The 17,475-nt window shown below is 47.4% G+C and overlaps 1 protein-coding gene across 1 annotated transcript in view; it reads right to left on the minus strand.

Annotated features, from left to right (window-relative positions):
* ENOSF1 (enolase superfamily member 1) overlaps positions 1-16,552 on the minus strand; it is a 22,402-nt gene extending 5,850 nt beyond the window's left edge. Inside the window, exons 1-10 of the mRNA XM_059039975.2 lie at positions 16,469-16,552; positions 12,890-12,998; positions 8,659-8,774; positions 6,626-6,712; positions 6,247-6,273; positions 3,934-4,006; positions 3,786-3,824; positions 3,277-3,359; positions 2,461-2,495; positions 544-631 (exon numbers count right to left, since the gene is read on the minus strand). Of these exons, the coding sequence (XP_058895958.1) occupies positions 544-631; positions 2,461-2,495; positions 3,277-3,359; positions 3,786-3,824; positions 3,934-4,006; positions 6,247-6,273; positions 6,626-6,712; positions 8,659-8,774; positions 12,890-12,998; positions 16,469-16,552 (741 nt within the window). The remainder of the gene's footprint in view (positions 1-543; positions 632-2,460; positions 2,496-3,276; positions 3,360-3,785; positions 3,825-3,933; positions 4,007-6,246; positions 6,274-6,625; positions 6,713-8,658; positions 8,775-12,889; positions 12,999-16,468) is intronic.
* Positions 16,553-17,475: the final 923 nt, after the last annotated feature.

A 17,475-nucleotide genomic window follows, 5' to 3' on the forward strand; every position in this document is an offset into this window, starting at 1 on the left:
TATTTTAATATATGAAACATGCCTCCAAAAAGATATAAAAACATCTTATTGTGACTATTTTATGAAAATATTTTACACATAGGAAGAAACGTTTTATAAAAATACGTAGGAATGACTGATCCTTAACATTTATCTCGGCAGAAGTTCCAGCATTTCTTGAGTAATGGCTCCCTGAGACCCACCTACCTGAAGCCGGGTTGGCAGATTTAAGAGGGGGGGTTGAATGATTGACATACCCGGGGTGCCAATGGGAGACCTGTTTGCTCAGGCACATCTGTCCTAGCACAAAGGAACAATCCCTAAACCCGATCTTACTGAATTAGTTCTGCAGAATAAAAAACTATCAATCAGCCCCCTCAGTTTTTTGTTTTTTGTTTTTTTAAACAATTCGCCTACTCCAAGAGCTCAAACCTGTACTTCTGACATACGGTGTTAAAATTCCAAGTGTTCTTTAATCCTTGCTTGAAACAAGTTGTATTTTGGCCCTGGACAAGGCTTCTCACATACAGCTGCTTACTTCTCAGTGGCAGGGAGGATATTTACCAGCGTCTTCTCAGGGCCAATCATGTTTCTGATGAGTCGGCATCTATGGATGTCATCCTGGAGATCAGCACCAACTTTTACCTTAAACCTATAAAATAAATTTGGTCTCGTAATTTAGATCTGTCCCCTGACTTGGCAAAGACACGTGGCTTTTCTTGCCCTTTCCCAATCAATCTTCAGACAAGCCACTCAAAAATAACCCTGTAGGTGTATCTTTTTACTCAGTTTCAGGGCAGTAACTCTAAATTACCTGCTGTCCTGAAGTCCAGCAATGGACAGAGCAGCTAGATCTTCAATAACATTAACTGAGTTTTTGCTGTGCCATGAAGAGGAGTTAAGAACGGAAAAGGCATAGTCAGACTTGGTGGGTGAGCTGGCATCCTATCCCTCAATCACCAGCCTCTGTCCTACACACGGACGCCAGGATGCTGCTTTGGAGCCAGGATGGCCCAAGGTCCTCCTTTCCGCAACACCCACCCTCTGTGCTGACAAAAAAGCCCCTCGCACAGCCTGTGCCATTCTCTCCCCTGCGCTCGGCACCAAACACACTAAAGATGACCATTCTATCCTGGGTGGAAGGAAGCCTTAACTTCTGGATGCTGGGCTTCCCATGCTCAGGGGCCTAGGAATCTCTCCTCGGCCTTCTCTGACTCCTAGCGGTGTCTGCTCCAGCCTTTCCTGGGTACATGGAGGGAGGGAAGGTGCCAGCACTTACTGAGCACCTGCTACCAATCCCGGCTGTGCTGGTCCTTTTCAGAGACAACAACTTTGAGGAGAACCATGAGATATTATTCCCATTTTATAGAGAGAAAATGAGGTTCAGAGAGGTTGAACAATTTGCCCATGGTCACACAGCAGGCAGGCACTGCAGGAGATGAAGGGAAAAGGCATGATGTTGATTCCAAATCCACCACATCCCAAGCCTCTTTCCACTGCTTCATGCTGCCGCCATCAAGTTCTCAGTGCCCAACCCTTTACGTAGCTGAGAATTCAACCAGAATTCAGTCAGTGCCTCTCAAAGTTCAGTGGGTATGCAGATCACCCAGGGATCTTGTTAGAATGCAGATTCTGATGCAGCAGGTCTGGGGTGAGGCCCAAGATTCTGCACTTTTTTAAGCAGCCCATACAAATGGTTTTCTAAATCTACCGCAAGCAGTGGTGGTGCACACTAGTGCTGCTCCACAGACCACACCTGGGGCAGCAGGAGGCGGGTGGCCAGACTGTCGTGCAGAGAGCCTGGTGACGGGTCACAGGCACAATGGCCGCCTTGAGCCGCATGGATGGACTCAGTGACCAGATCAAAAGGTGATGGTCCCTCTGTGTCCTGCACAGCTTCGGGATTCGGGGCCACTGCCCACCGTAGTTTACCCCAAGGAAACCGCAGGATGCCCAGGGGTCCATAAACACACAGGAGAAGGACAGAAGAGAAGGCAGAGGGTCGGTCTGGAGAGGAGGTGGCCTGGGGAAGAGGGGGGCCAGGCTCTTGGGAGAAGAACTCCGAAGAGAATTATTGCGACCAGTGGCTGGAAGTTATAGGGAAGCAAAGGGTCTGCTACACTGAAGCTCTTCTAACACTCAGAGCCTTCCAACAATGCACAAGCACCCTACAAGCTTGCTGCCTCTGGAGGTTTTCACGTAGAAGCTGAATCAACGCTTGTTACTATAGTAAAGAGTAGATTTCTCTTCTAGATCAGGGCTGGAAATCAATGATCTCTTTCAACTCTGATGTTCCAGGATTCTAACTAGACTCATAGCTTGTCTTCGGAGCAAGAGCTTCAGCTGAAATTTCCCTGGTGTGTCCTTACACACCAGACTGCTCCGGGCAAATCCTGGCCTTGGTGCCTTTGGATTCTGGCTCCTCTCCACCGACCAGCCTCTCTCGCTAACTGGAGAGTCAAGTTCACCCAAATAAGTTACCTGGTCCAGCCATCCTCCAGCGCCTCGCTGCAGAGCTGTGGGGAGAGGAGCAGAGCCATCACCACACACACTCCTAGGTCTAAGCGGCACCTTGGCCATCTCTGATTTGGCTTCACAAACGCTATGGCTGTACCATGAACCAGAAGGACCACCATGTGTTGAAATTGAGAGCAGAAACAGCTTAGCCAACAGAGCATGACTGCTCGGTGACTTTCTTTCCTCATCTCTATGGGAACCATTTCATTAATGGTCACAACATTCCTGGCTGGGGAATGGAGCATTTCTGTCCCTCTTTTTAAAGCCAGGATGTTCTGTGGCATCCACAGAATGAGTGGATAAAAGAGTAACGAACAGAAGCTAGTCTCCCCCCCACCCTCTCTCTCTCTCAGTGGCGGGTGAGCGCAGGGTGATGGGAAAGGGCAGTAAAGCAGCCAGGCGCTGACCGCCCACCAGGTGCCACCATGTGCTGCAAGCATCACACCACGGCAGCATTCATCGGAATCCTCAAGACACCCCCTGGGACAGCTATTATTTCCCCACTTTGCAGTGAGGAAACGGAGGCAGAGCCCGGTTAGGGCTCACATTGCACCATGTTGTGCTGCTGCCTCTGCCTGGGAATCGGCTTCCCCCTCCAGGGCTGAGGTGGGGCTCACCAGCTCACGGGCCCAGCGTCCACAACGGAAACGGCTTTCATTTTGCTCACATTCAAGAACCTCCAGGGCGAGGCCTGGGATCCCTAATGATTCAGAAAGGCTAAGAGGAAAATATGATGTCTCTCCAGAAAGCCTGTCCAGAAAACCAGGTTCAAGCGCCCACCTGCTTCAGCGTGGCGTCCGAGTAGCCCAGCCAGGCGCATGACGTGGTGTAGGCGGGGTAGCCGTGCGCCAGCATTTGCTCTTCTGTGGAAACACGACGCTCGTCAACACTTTGTGTTTGCGGGACCTTCAGCTTTAGACTTGCCCGTGGCTAAGGCGCTGCCCATGGAGAATCCAGCTGTTCTCCTGCCCGCCCTGCAAAGGCACCCGGAGGCGGTGCGGATTCCAAGGATGTCACACCCAGGGCCCGGGATACCCTCTGGGACGCCCTGCTGACCAAGGCCTTGCCCATGGCGTGCGGTGTAACCCTAAAACCAGCCTTGCTCCCAGCAGTGGCCAAAGTGAACTCTGACCTAAGAGGTCACACCAGGAGGCCACTGCATCTAGACTCAACCGTCTGTCAGTGGGCCTGCTGCAGGGGGATGATGCGAACCCCTGGACACTCAAGGACAGGGACACTAAACAGCGCACAATGATAGCAAAAATGAAGAGAATTTCCTCACAACCCACCTCGCTCTTTTTTCCCAACTTGACCTTTCTGCAGGATTTCTGGAAAAAATAAAAAGCATTATCACTCTTTTAGACAACAAAGCACTCGGCCCCATTGCCTCCATATAAGAATGGACCAGAAAGCTCCCAGTTCCTGGGGATGACTCACCATAGGCTTCCTCCTCTGTCAGGACGTCGGTGATGTACCTAAAATCTAGGCAGGATACCAGCTTCCTGGGGTCCTGGCAGCAAGACAGCAGGTAGGAAAGGCCTACATCAATCCACAAGTGGATTATGTTTCTAAGAATCTGCTGGACATGGGCTTTTTCTGTCCGGGAAAGGACCTCTGGGTCCCCTTCTCCTCCCTCCCTGAAGTCGGGGCTTTGGCCTCACTGGGGAGGCCCACATTCTCGGCTGGGTTTCTGGTGAGACCTCCCCACCACAATCTAAGTCAGTCAGCTTGGAAGCAGGTTGTACTGTGACCAATAGTACTCCGCTGTAACCCTTAAATATCATAAAAGCTCTCAATGCTGAGATTCTGCTTCTTTTAAGACCACTGGCATTGAAACAGGGAACAGGATCCAAAAGAATGAAAAGTCCACAGGTGGGATTTCAGGCACCTTCCTAGTGGCCCCAAATCATTCAGTTCTGGGGGCCACCTCCAGCACCCCTCTGAGAGGCCAACCTTGAGCCTGCAGGTGGCTCAAGAGGTCCACGTCCTTCCCCTTCAGATGGCGCCCCCATGCCACCCACAACCATGTCTGAGAGATGATGTTACAGCCTCTCGTTTTCACTTTCCTCCAGAGAAGGGACAACGTCTGCCGGCCCAACAGTCTTCAAGGCCATGGTTCTTTGTTTTTCCTTTTTTTTTTTTAGTAAATTTATTTATTTTTGGCTGTGTTGGGTCTTTCGTTGCTGCGTGTGGGCGCCTGCTCTTTGTTGTGGTGTGCAGGCTTCTCACTGCGGTGACTTCTCTTGTTGTGGAGCACAGGCTCTAGGGCACACGGGCTCAGTAGTTGTGGCTCGTGGGCTCTAGAGCGCAGGCTCAGTAGTTGTGGCACATGGGCTTAGTTGCTCTGCCGCATGTGGGATCTTCCAGGACCAGGGCTCGAACCTGTGTCCCCTGCGTTGGCAGGCGGATTCTCAACCACTGCGCCACCAGGGAAGTCCCAGGACCTTTGTTTGTTAAACACCAGATTTTCAGCAACCATCTAAGGCATCGCCCCGAGCCAGATGATGCTCAGAGAGGTTAAGCGGCATGCTCAAGGTCATGCAGCCAGGAAGTGGTGGAGTCCAGACTCAAAGCCAGGTCTGCCTGGGTCTGAAGTTCACTCCCCTTAACCTGCCCAGAGTTTTTTCCTCCTTGGCAGCCAGGTGCTCATCCCTGATATCAACAGGTCAAGGAGAAAGGAAACGGCAGGGGCACATCTTTAGAATTCACCGTGGGCTCCTTCCTCAAGAGTCTGATCTGCCATTTGCTCTTGGAGTCAAAGTGACCAGATAATTTTTTTTTTTTTGCCGTACGCGGGCCTCTCACTGCTGTGGCCTCTCCCATTGCGGAGCACAGGCTCTGGACGCGCAGGCTCAGCGGCCATAGATCACGGGCCCAGCAGCTGCGTGGCATGTGGGATCTTCCTGGACTGGGGCACGAACCCGTGTCCTCTGCATGGCAGGCTGACTCTCAACCACTGCACCTCCAGGGAAGCCCCAGATAATATTTTAATAATAACATCTTGCTTGTCAGAGTTTGTAAGGCACTTTTCTCAATTGGTCTTTAAACCAATTCTATGGAGTTTCTAGAGAAGTTATGATTATCCCCTTTTCACAATTAGGAAACAGAAACTCAAGAATTTGTATTGCATGTGGAAGCAAGTGCCACAGTGGGGGAGGCAGGACCATCGGACCTCCCTGCCTGCGTGAGCACAGCTCCTTGTTACTTCAAATACCAGAAAAAGAATATTAGACTTGGGACTTCCCTGGTGGTCCGGTGGTATAGAATCCGTCCTGCAATGCAGGGGACGCGGGTTTAATCCCTAGTTGGGGAACTAAGATCCTACATGCCACAGGGCAACTAAGCCCGTGCGCCACAACTACTGAGCCCATGCGCCACAACTAGAGAGAAGCCCGCACGCCACAACTGGAGAGAGAAAAGACTCACACGCCACAACTGGAGAGAGAACCCACATGGCACAACTAGAGAGAAACCCACATGCCACAACTAGAGAGAAGCCCACATGTCACAACGAAGAGCCCACGTGCAGCAAAGAAAGATCCCGCATGCCACAACTAAAGACCTGACGCAGCCAAAAAAAAAAAAAAAAAAAAAAAAGAATATTAGACTTTACTGGGTTTTGTTTGATCAGCACTACAGTGATTGATCCAGAGACAGTGCCGAATGTATTTACTGATTATCAAAAGGCAAGTAATCCATGAAATCCATTTCATTTACAGAAACAATGAGAATATTAAAGAATTTACTTACCATGTTAACAAGTAACTTCCACAGAGGCTTGAAGAAAAGAAAAGATTTGTAAAATGTGTGAAGTACCCAAAACATGTGAAGTACCCACTTGTTTTCTGACAGTAAATGCACTAGTGGCGAATTCCCACTATCAGTCTAACACCTGCCTGCCTGCCCACCGGTTCATGCTGCCTCCCAGCCCCTCGCCTCTGCCACCCCTTCTTGCTCAGCCCTTTCTAACCTACTCCAACAACAACCTGACTGTGACCAGTACCTCTCAGCAGAGACGAATAATCGAACAGTTCTCCGTATGTCACTTGGGAGCTGCTGTGCATTTGCCTTTGCTTGTAGAGGTAGTGTTTGTGCTGCAGGGTCACAGAGGTGCTGCCTGGAGGATTACCTCTCCCTCCTGCTTGGCCCACAGGTCCCACACGGCATTGAGAATGGCCGCCGTGGCCAGATGCACCACACCCTTCTCGGGACTGATCTGGTTAGGAAGCAAAACACAGCACTTCTTAGAAAAGAAAAAGATATTTAGGTCTTCTAGCCAGGGACACGTTTCATGAATTAAAAGGCAGCGATGGAAACTCACTTGGAGGGTAAGCTCTTTTTCAATAGTTTCTAACCTATAGGAGATGTGCAAGAATAGTACAAAGAACTCCTGTACATTTCTCTCTCTCTCTCTTTGTATATACATATGTACACACATATACACATATGTACAGAAAAATAAAATAAATAATATAAACTTATTTTACTGAGTAATTTGAGAGTAAGTTGCAAACATCATGCCCCTTTAACCCTAAATACTTCAGAATGTAGCTCCTAAAAACAAGGCCATTATCCTACATGACCATATAACAAGGATTAAATTCAGGGAATATAACATTGATAGAATACTATTACCTACAAAGACAGTCCATAATCAAATTTCACCAATTGTCCCAATAATGTACTTTCTTGTATTCACATATTTCATTTAGCTGACATGTCACTTTAGTCTCTCTTTATCTGGAGCAAATTTTCTTTTTAAAAATGATATTTTAAAAAAAGATATCAATATTCTCAAAGAATATTGGCTTACAAAGAATTCTCGGGCTTCCCTGGTGGCGCAGTGGTTGAGAGTCCGCCTGCCGATGCAGGGGACACGGGTTCGTGCCCCGGTCCGGGAGGATCCCACATGCCGCGGAGCAGCTAGGCCCGTGAGCCATGGCCGCTGGGCCTGCGCGTCCGGAGCCTGTGCTCCGCAGCGGGAGAGGCCACAACAGTGAGAGGCCCGCGTACCGCAAAAAAAAAAAAAAGAATTCTCAAAGAATACAGGCCAGTTGACTTACACACTGTTCCTCCATCTGGGTTGGTCTGCAGCCCCATCATGACTAGATTGCAACGTTGCCACCACATTGTTTTGTAAGGGCTATTATCTTTTAGCGCTTGGGTAAGTCAGTATCCTTTAGGCTTCCCTACTGTGTTGTTACCATTTCCCTTTCTAAGTAAGGAGATTAATATTGCCCCCAAGTTTTAGCATCCATTGGTGATTCTTGCCTCACTCAATTACAGGTATGGTTGTAATATGGTGGTTTTCTAATGTTACCATTCCTGTTATATTAGTGTGTATTCGATTGTAATGACAGTTTCCCTTGTTGGTTGGTTGTTTGCTATCTGAAAGGACTCATGGTGTCTTAGGTTATTCAGCGACTTATACGCATCACCACCACATTTATTTTGATGCTTGAATTGTCCCAGATTCGACCGGTGGGAACTCCTTTGAGGGGATGCTTTAAAAGCAAGTTTCACTTGGTTGGCAGAAGTTAAGAATGAAATCCGAGGCAATGTGGACAATGTGCCTTTCTCTGTGCATGGACAGGAGACTTAGCACTTAGGAAAAGACAGAGCTGATGTCAGGAGACATCAGCAAGGTCTCGGCTGCTGGACTGACCTTACTGTGATAAAATCCTCTCTCTAGAACCTCATTCTCTTCATACTTTGAACTTAGGGTTCAAATATAGCCCTATACACATAAAGGTGCTCTGGTCTTTCTCTTCTTAACCTTTGCTCTTCTCTTACATTTGTCCTTAATAACCTCCTCCCACAACTTCAATTCTACTCACATTACGTCTCCCTTAAAAAGGTTGCCCATTCAGCACTTTATCCTCTAGAGGGTCTAGACCGCTTCTTCCCATCCAGGGAGCAGAGATGAGGTCCATAAGGTCCAGAGATAGCTCTCAGGATCCAAATATGTCCAGATTCAAGTCTTCAAGAAAGGAACAGATTACCTCAAAATACTGATTGTCCAAATGGTTCAAGCCCTAATTTATCTGAATAAAATGTTTTACCTTAAAATTGTAAACCTGTCTCTGTTTTCACAAATGCTGCAATCAAAGGACATGAGACCTGAGTTATTTATAGAAGTGTTTTACAAAACAGGTGCCTTACCCATCTGAGCTGCCCGTCACTCGTGAGCTGTCTGTAGAAGCCTCTGAAATCACCAACAATGTCCCCGAGGTCCTTGTTAAGCAGGTGGGGGCCCAGGGCACTCACAGCACAGACAACTATTAAAGGGGATTTAATTCTTGTTTAGTTCTGGTGTAAATAAATTAAGACACGCAAGCACCACAAACAATCTATTGTGGGCATTAATGAAAATAATTTTAAATACAAAAGGTACATGCCTTTAAAAATTGCCCCAAATATGTCTTCTCTGGTTGTCATAACTAATAGCACACACCGATAGCACACAACAGAATAGCTGTTAATCTATATACTGAGCTTAATTTCTGAAAAGAGCAAACCAATTTTGATTGACAGAGCCATAGATCTGAAAGTTTAAATCATGTTCCCAAATCATTTTCCTGTTCACTTTGTAAAGTGTCCATAGGTCATCTTCAAAACCAAAGCTTGCTAATTCATTGTTCCTAAGGAATAAGACTCTGACTTCAGAATTTTTTTAAAAAAATGCCTTTTCATCATTTTCAAGTATAGAAAGTATCTTGAATTCACAGCATAACTCTATTAAAAATGAAATGAATTTGCAATTAGCTTAATACTGACATGTAAAATATTAAACTACATGAAAACACTTTTCATAAACATTAAATTTCATACCATTGACTTGTGATAGACTACGTTTTTCATAACTAATTTCAAGGTTAATCTTCACTTGGGTCAGCATTACCATCAATTACTTATCTTTGGTGTTCTACTTAAAAAAGACTATTGTGTTATTTCAGATGAACAAGTAAAGTAACAAACTGTATGGGAAAGATCCTTCTATCCTTTGCTCAGTCTATAAAACACTCAGTCTACGTAAAAATGGCCAAAATAATCAAACCAAGTCATCAACTTAGCCCTAAAGCATTGAATTTATTATAAAAAATTTTGATCGACTTTTGTTTGGTATAGCCACTGCTTCAATATTAAAATTCTCACATCATTTCACAAGATAGTTGTAGAGGCACAATTTTACTATCAGTCAGATCTTAGGAGAAAGATGTTTTGAAAGTATTTAAAACATGTTCTTAGGATCTGCTTGGCCTCTGTGTGACACAGCCCTCAGATGCTTCGCACTGGCTCTCACATAGAGTATTTAGGGCTGATCCACACCTTCCTTGCTCTCTAGGGCTTTTGTTAATAGAATGCAGACTGATTCCAGTTCAGGCGCTCATTCCCTGGAACTGTGAGAAGAGAGTGTTCCTTACTCCTTGATGGTTGGTGCTCTTGGATTAAAGACATCTGAAGAGGAAATCAGCGACTCAGAGAGTTCGTATCATTATCTGCATCAAACCTCTGTTCTACTGAGATGGTTGCTGAAAACCATGCACTGTTTGCATCACAAAGCAAACACATTTAACAATGTTGGGGACGGGCTCATTTTTCACAGCTCTAAGAGAAGCGCAAGCAACACTAATACATTCATCTAGAGGATGTGGATTCTCCTCGCTCAAACTGAGGCCACTGCAGGAAGTTTACTAAAATTTGGTGCATTCCATAGAAATTTGGGCAGTGGTGGTCTGACTCCAGTGTGGAGAACAGTCTACTTCAGGTGTGCACGTCTGAAGCAAAATGGGTGGGAAATCCGTCTGGAAACACTCGGCCTTGAAGGCAGCTCCGTGCTGACTGAGGCCAGGGTTCTCTCCTGTGACTACATCTGTCCAGGACTCACTTCCTGGGACCTCCTGCCCGGGAGAGACAAGTCAGTAAAGGCTATGGAGGACCGTGGGTCTGAGCTCTCGTGCTGGCAAGAACCCTTATGGCCATTTTTTCTCTCTCTCTCTTTTTTTTTTTTTCAGTACACGGGCCTCTCACTGTTGTGGCCTCTCCCGTTGCGGAGCACAGGCTCTGGACACGCTGGCTCAGCGGCCATGGCTCACGGGCCCAGCCGCTCCGCGGCATGTGGGATCCTCCCAGACCAGGGCATGAACCTGTGTCCCCTGCATCGGCAGGTGGACTCTCAACCACTGAACCACCAGGGAAGCCCCATTTTTTCTCTTTAAAAATTATGCTTTTTTTTACCTCTTTTTCTTTTCCTATTAAAAGAAACTATATTAGTCTCATCTATACATAAAAAATCAACCATAACTTTCCCTGCTCTCTCACATACAGGTGCTCTCTTCACAGTAATGAGGAAAGCATTGTTTTCTTGGACCATAAAAGATGATTAGGTAAGTAGGCTGATAAAGGCTGCAGAAGAACTGTGATGAGCTAATGGAATTTTTTTCAACTTTAATTTGAATACCACGTTAACGCGTTCAGTGAGATGGCAGTGGCAGTGAGTCACCTGAAAAATGCAACAAGGTTAAAATTAAAATGGGTTCTGTCATGCTGTGGTCTGAAACAGGCGGAAGCCAACTCCATCACCACAAAAGAGCCATTTGTTCCAGGCACAGAGAGATGGAAATTGATTTCTCCTGCTCGAGGCATCCATTGGGACAGTGTGGGGAGGGGAGGGGAGGGGTCGGGTCAGGGAGGTCCCCACACAGTGAACTCTGCAGCACATCTGTCCCAGGGACCACGTGACAGTTCAGTGTCCCTCCACTGTGGGCCCAGTTCCAGGTCCTGGCTGTTAACAGAGAGTGGGTCTCATGGCTTGTCCCAGAACACATCTTGTAAGCCTTGTTGAATTTTGTACAAACTTTGGGGGCCGCCCTGTATGGTTGGAGAAAGCAGCTTCATTAAGTGCTCGACTTACACCAGAGAATTAGAGTTGCAGGAGAAGCTGATACACAGCTCGGCAACCTGTGGGGGTCAGCGGTCACTGCCTGGGGGAAAACGGCAACAGTGAATGGCTGACTTAGGGGGAGGGGGTCAGGGAATCATTGCCAAGGTGCCTCCTTCTGCCCAGCCAATTCCTAGTTACCCCTCAAGGCTCATCTCAAAACCTCACCGTTGCTCTGAAGCCGTCCTGACCCTCCTGGGCAATGAACTAACCTTTTTCCGTGTAGCTTGTACTAAAAAAAAAAAACAAAAACAAACCTCCCTGTCTCCCTGAAAAGTTTGTGCTTTCCTTCTCCTTGTACGTGGGACTCTGTCCCCTTTTTCTCTCTCTTTGTAAAGTCATTTCTGCAGTGCCTGGCAGAGCGCTGAGCACACAGGAGCACACAGGAGGCATCTGCGGAAGGCCCAGCTGACGGACGACTGGACGGCAAGCCCTGGGAGGAGCTGGAACAGCCTGATGGCATCCACGTAACGCTCAAGAAAGGTTTCCTTGTCCTATACACACACACACACACACACACACACACACACACACACACACACACACACACCTTTTATCTGCTCGATGATACTAAAATCGTTCAGTGGGTCAAGACTTTTCTTCTACAACTAGGCAAGGGCTGACACTACAAATATCCATGAGGGAGGTATCGCATCACCACCAAAGTTAGAGAATCTATTTCTTCCCTTCCTGGACCCTCACCCTTCAACCTATCATAATTCGGCTTCAGCTCCTAATGAGCCATTGAAATTGATCTGTCAGAGGTCTTCTTTTTGTACATACTGAATTTTGTACACTGTGCGTGCATTAAAAAACAATTACGCATTTAATAAAAAACAAGCAAATAATTTGTATGTAAATATTCTGGACAGAAAGCACGTCGGGCAGTCAGGACTAACAGAGCGGCTGTCTGGGCCTCAGTTTCCTTATCTCCAAAAATGTGGACGCTCAAGACCGCTGAGCCCTCATCCAGCTCTGAGAAGACAGGCTTACTCACAGCTCAATGTGCATTCTTCACTATCTGCTCTTCCAGATGAGAGTTCTGAAACTGGGCAGGACCTACAGTGTTTTCTGCTCAGAAGAGCAGTGAACTTGAAACCAACTTGGTGTGGAATATTCAGAAAAGCACGTAGACTGTGCACACAACAGTAAGCCTTGTTCTGTGAATGCACGCCTGCCTACGTCATGTCCCTCACTCACTCACGCAGTTCAGATCCTCAAAGCTCTTGCAGAGAAATCGGCTGAGATTCAAGGATTCACCTGCAGTCTATGGATGACTACAAGGAGAGAAGCCAAATTCTGCTATTTAAAAATTTATTCCAATGAAATAAACCATCAAACATTGTTTTTACTCACTTTAAGCAGTGTAAATACGGAGGAAAATAAGGTCAGAACTGGAATGTAAATGAAACTTAAGCATTCTGGAACCTCAAGGGTTCAAGTTCAACTCACCAACTTCAGCGCCCTTCCCCAGAGTGAAGGTGATTCCGTAGCCCTTGAGTCCATCTTCCGCATCCGTCTCCAAGACAACGTAGGCAGCTGAGTAGTCAGGGTCTGTGTGCTGCAGGGGAAATGCTTCCCCCAAATCCGCAAACGTGAGAAATCCCCAAATAAACCCGGGAATGACGTCACGTAAGGACAGAAAACACCAACAAGAGTTCCCATCAGAGGGAACTGTTCATGTTCCCCAAAGAAAACATAGGACCTCTGAATGGACAAAAGGAATGTCCTCCTGAAGGATGGCAGTTGGACTTGAGGTGAGAGTGAAGATCCAGGAATGAGATCTGGGAGTCTTTGGCATAAAAGCGGCAACTGAAGCCATGAACACAGAGGGGGTCTTAATGGGAGTGTGTGATGAGACAGGAAAGGCATTGAGGCCTGAGCCTTGAGAGGGAAGAAGGGGGTCAGTATAGGAAGGAGCAGTCAGAAAGGCAAGTGGTCAGCGAGGGAGGGGTGGGCAGCAGACAGCAAGAAATGTAGACCAGGGTGAAGGACACTGGAAGCAGAAATAGAAAGGGCAGTTCCAAGAGAAGGAAGGAGACACAGGTTGACTTTAGGTTAAGGAGGAAGTAGATGTATGGGATGGAGGCAACAGGCATGGACCAGTAATCTAGGGTTCAGTGGGGAAGGGACAGAAACGGGGTGGAGAGGTGTAAGGGCCAAGCAGAGACTATTCCAAAGTGGGAAGCCCTGTCCATGTGGAATGGAGAGGGGCCACTAGAAAAGGAGAGACTTAAAATGAAAAGGGAACAGGCCCTGGCAGTCAGGAAAGGTGGGCATGAGGACACAGGCATAAATCAGTTCTGGAGAAGGACGTGCCTTACAGAATAAAGGGAAAGATGAGAGGGATGGCTGCAGGCTGATGCGCAGAGATGGGGCCAAGGGCACATTAGTCTTCAGTCTTTGTGGCAACACAATGGCACAGGACTGGGTGGCAGAGGTGGGAGAGAGTGGTCTGGACAGCAGCTCCAGGGAGCTTAGCAGACAACGGGGAATGGAGAGGAAAAGTATGGCTGGAAGCAACCTAGGTGTCCATCAACAGATGAATGGATAAAGAAGATGTGGTACATCTATACAGTGGAATATTACTCAGCTGTAAAAAAGAATGAAGTAATGTCATTTGCAGCAACATGGATGGACCTAGAGATTATCACACTAAGTGAAGTCAGGCAGAGAAAGACAAATACCATACAATATCACTTATATGTGATGTGGAATCTAAAATATGACACACAAATGGACTTTACAAAACAGAAACAGAGTCACAGACATAGACAACAAACTTATGCTTACCAAAGGAGAAGGTGGGTAAGGATAAATTAGGAGTTTAGAATTAACATATACAAACTACTATATATAAAATAGATAAACAAGAAGTATTTACTGTATAGCAGAAGGAACTACATTCAATATCTAATATAAACTATAATGGAAAAGGAAAAAAAAAAGTCTGGCTGGGAAGTGGCAGGCTCAGCTGGAGCTGGGCTCTCTGGAACCGTAGTGAGCGCCTGGATAAGTTTTGGTAAGAGCACTGCAGGCCCGAGGGCTCCACATTTCTTAAAAGGCTGGTAAGAAATCGTAACTGGAACCCACTGCTTGAACAAATATGGGGAACAGTTTCAGGGCTCCTTCATGAAAATACCCTACTTGTGATCAGGAAGGCTCGCTCCGCTGCTAAGTGCTGAGGGAGCTGAACTGCTGAGTGCTGCGTGCAGTGAGGGTGCGGGGAGCAATCCTCAGAGTCATGGCAGTACTGCTGAGGACTGACAAGCAGACTTGCAATTAAGAAGGCACTTGGGGGGAGTTCCCTGGTGGTCCAGTGGTTAGGACTCTGTGTTTCCACTGCAGGGGGCACGAGTTAGATCCCCTAAGATCCTGCATGCCTCAGGGTGGCCAAATAAATAAGTTAATTAATTAATTAATTAAAAGGAAGGCACTTGGAAATCAGCATACAACACACACCATATCTCTGGGAGATAATACTTCAGTATTTATGAGCTTGCAATACAGGTGTCAGATAATAATCTCTCCTGACCCAGAGGTCATAAACCACTCAGGCCAGAGACAAATTCCATTTCCTAAATTATTCCATGGTAAGCCAGCAACCTTAACACTTCACAAATTCAAAGAAGAGAAAAGTGGAGGTCAGCGCTCTTCTGCTTCAGTTTCTTCATATGTAAACAGTAATTACAGCCACAGTTATTGCCAGCCTTCTCTGTGTCAGGCTCTCTACACACATCTCATTTACATGTATAAAGCAGACACTGTTATACCCATTTTACAGATGAGAAAATCCAGGCCTGGAGATATTGTGTGGTTTCCCCACAGCTGCTACACCTCAGAGGGGCACATGAAGGGCACATGATCAGGTATTCAAATTTTACAAGTCAGTAAAATTTCAAACATTTGTTTGGAGATCCACAAAGGATTGCCCAGTGGGTGTTTTTTGTCATTTACCATAACATCATATAAGAAAGGACAAATAAGGGTTTTTAAAAGCAGGAAGAACGTAATCTCAGAATAAAGGACATTCTTTTAAGTAACTTTAGGACTTTTTAACAAGAGGCCATTTTAGGTACATAAAGAGCATAGGGAATGTAATAAACATCAGGGTGTCCTCCACCCAGCTTAAGAGGCAAAACTTTACAGTGTGAATGAAAGTCCTTGGGTACCCATTCCCCTCCCTCCATACAAGTAACAGATAATCATTATCCTAACACGGATGTTTCACACATTCATTACATACCCTGCAACTTTGTTTTTCCAGTGTGCCATGTGTGAGTGGGCCGGGAGGGGCAGTGAGGATCCAGTGGGGACAGGCCTGGAGGAGACCCTGCACAGGACTCATATTTGGGAACCACTGCACTAGAAGGTGGTTGTGGCATGGGCTGTCCCGCTAACACTCTCAGGGAGCAAAAATGCCCTTCAGTGCTTACTTTACTGCATCTCCAAAGGCTGACATCGACTTAACTCTTTATGTGACACATCCTCTATAATCATGTTTTCAGGTAATTTCATGAGAGCCCCCTCACACGACCCAGTTACTGCGAGTTTGTTCGTCTGGTTTTCCAGCCAGACTGTGACTCCTTCACTTCGCATATGGGTCTCTTGGGTTAGGAGCTTTTCCAGGTCACACAGCAAGCTGTGGCGGAAACAGGATCACCACCTAACACCCTGCCCGGGGCTTCCTGGTCTCCTGGTTGAGAAGCTAGCGCTGTGTTTTAGGGTTTCACTGGTGGGAACCTAACAACTTCGTTTTGCAAATACGATTCGCATTTCCAGCAAAATTAGAATTGTAAATGTAAAAACAGGAAATACTAAACTTCAGTAAAGAAAGGAACAGTTAAGAAAAAAAAAAAACCTAGGAGGGTGGAGAGTCTCTAGGTACCTTCATTCCCCTTCCCGACCTCTCCACTTACAAAAGCAACGGTTCCAAGGTTGGGAACCTTCCTGGGGCCCGTGAGGTGCCCCGCGCCTAAAGGGCCCAGCGTTGGCGGGGCGGGAGGGCACCGGCGGTCAGGCAGCGCTTACCATAGCGTCCGAGCCCTGGCCCCCGAGCGACGTGGGGAAGCGCACGTCGCGGACCGAGAGCCGAGAGATCCTGCCATGCACCATGTCGCCCGCACCCTGGGGCCGCCAACTCTGCAGGGGTGTGCGTGCGTGTGCGTGTGCGTGTGCGTGTGTGTGTGTGTGTGTGAGTGTGTGTGCAGAGCCCGGCGCAGTGGGCGCTGATTGGCCGCGCGGCCCAGGGGCGTGGCTGCGCTCGAGAACTTGGCCCGACTGGAGTGGCCAGCCCAGTTCAGGGTCCCATGACTCACACGTTTTTCGCGCCAAGTTTCCGCCCCGTACCGGGGGAGCTGCATCACAGGCTGACTCGTTCGGGTTCTCCACCCACCTCGCTCCTCATCGGCGACCCGCAGGACCCTGCTCCGCCTAGACTAGAAACACAAAGTGACCTTACCGGGAGCGGTGCCCGAGTACGAGTCCGGTCAGAGTGCGATTGCCTAGCAGCAGATTCGGGTCAGGTCAGCCAGGATAGCCTTGGGCTAGAAGATCCTAAGGGTCTTTAAGTGACCTCAGCCTGTTTACCACCTAATTAAGAAGCGGGGTCACCATTTTATTACACCCTTGCTGATGCAGAGTGCTTTAAATACATGACCTCTCATCCGCCCAACCCTACAAGGTAGGCAGGTCATGTCCACTTTATTCGTGAAGGAATGGGGATTCGGAGAGATTAAGAGACTTGCCCAAGGCCACACAGCTAGTTAAGTGGCTGAGAGTTCTACCTGCAAACCCAGGGCTCTGTCCTCTGGGTTGCAGAGCTATAGGATCCCTCTGACAGCATGGTTAAGGCTATGGACACCACCCCCTCCAATGTGCACATGTAAGTTTTTATACCATTTTGGGGGCAGAGGTCACTGACCCCTTGCCTTGTAGTACAGCAGGCCACCTTTCAGTTCCTACTTCTGGGGACTGCTTTGAAAATTAAATGTTTGGGAAGCAGTGCTGTATAGATAGTCCATTAATGTATGTTCTTG

Source organism: Kogia breviceps, chromosome 15 (genome assembly GCF_026419965.1).
Source record: "Kogia breviceps isolate mKogBre1 chromosome 15, mKogBre1 haplotype 1, whole genome shotgun sequence".
Lineage (NCBI taxonomy): Eukaryota > Metazoa > Chordata > Mammalia > Artiodactyla > Physeteridae > Kogia > Kogia breviceps.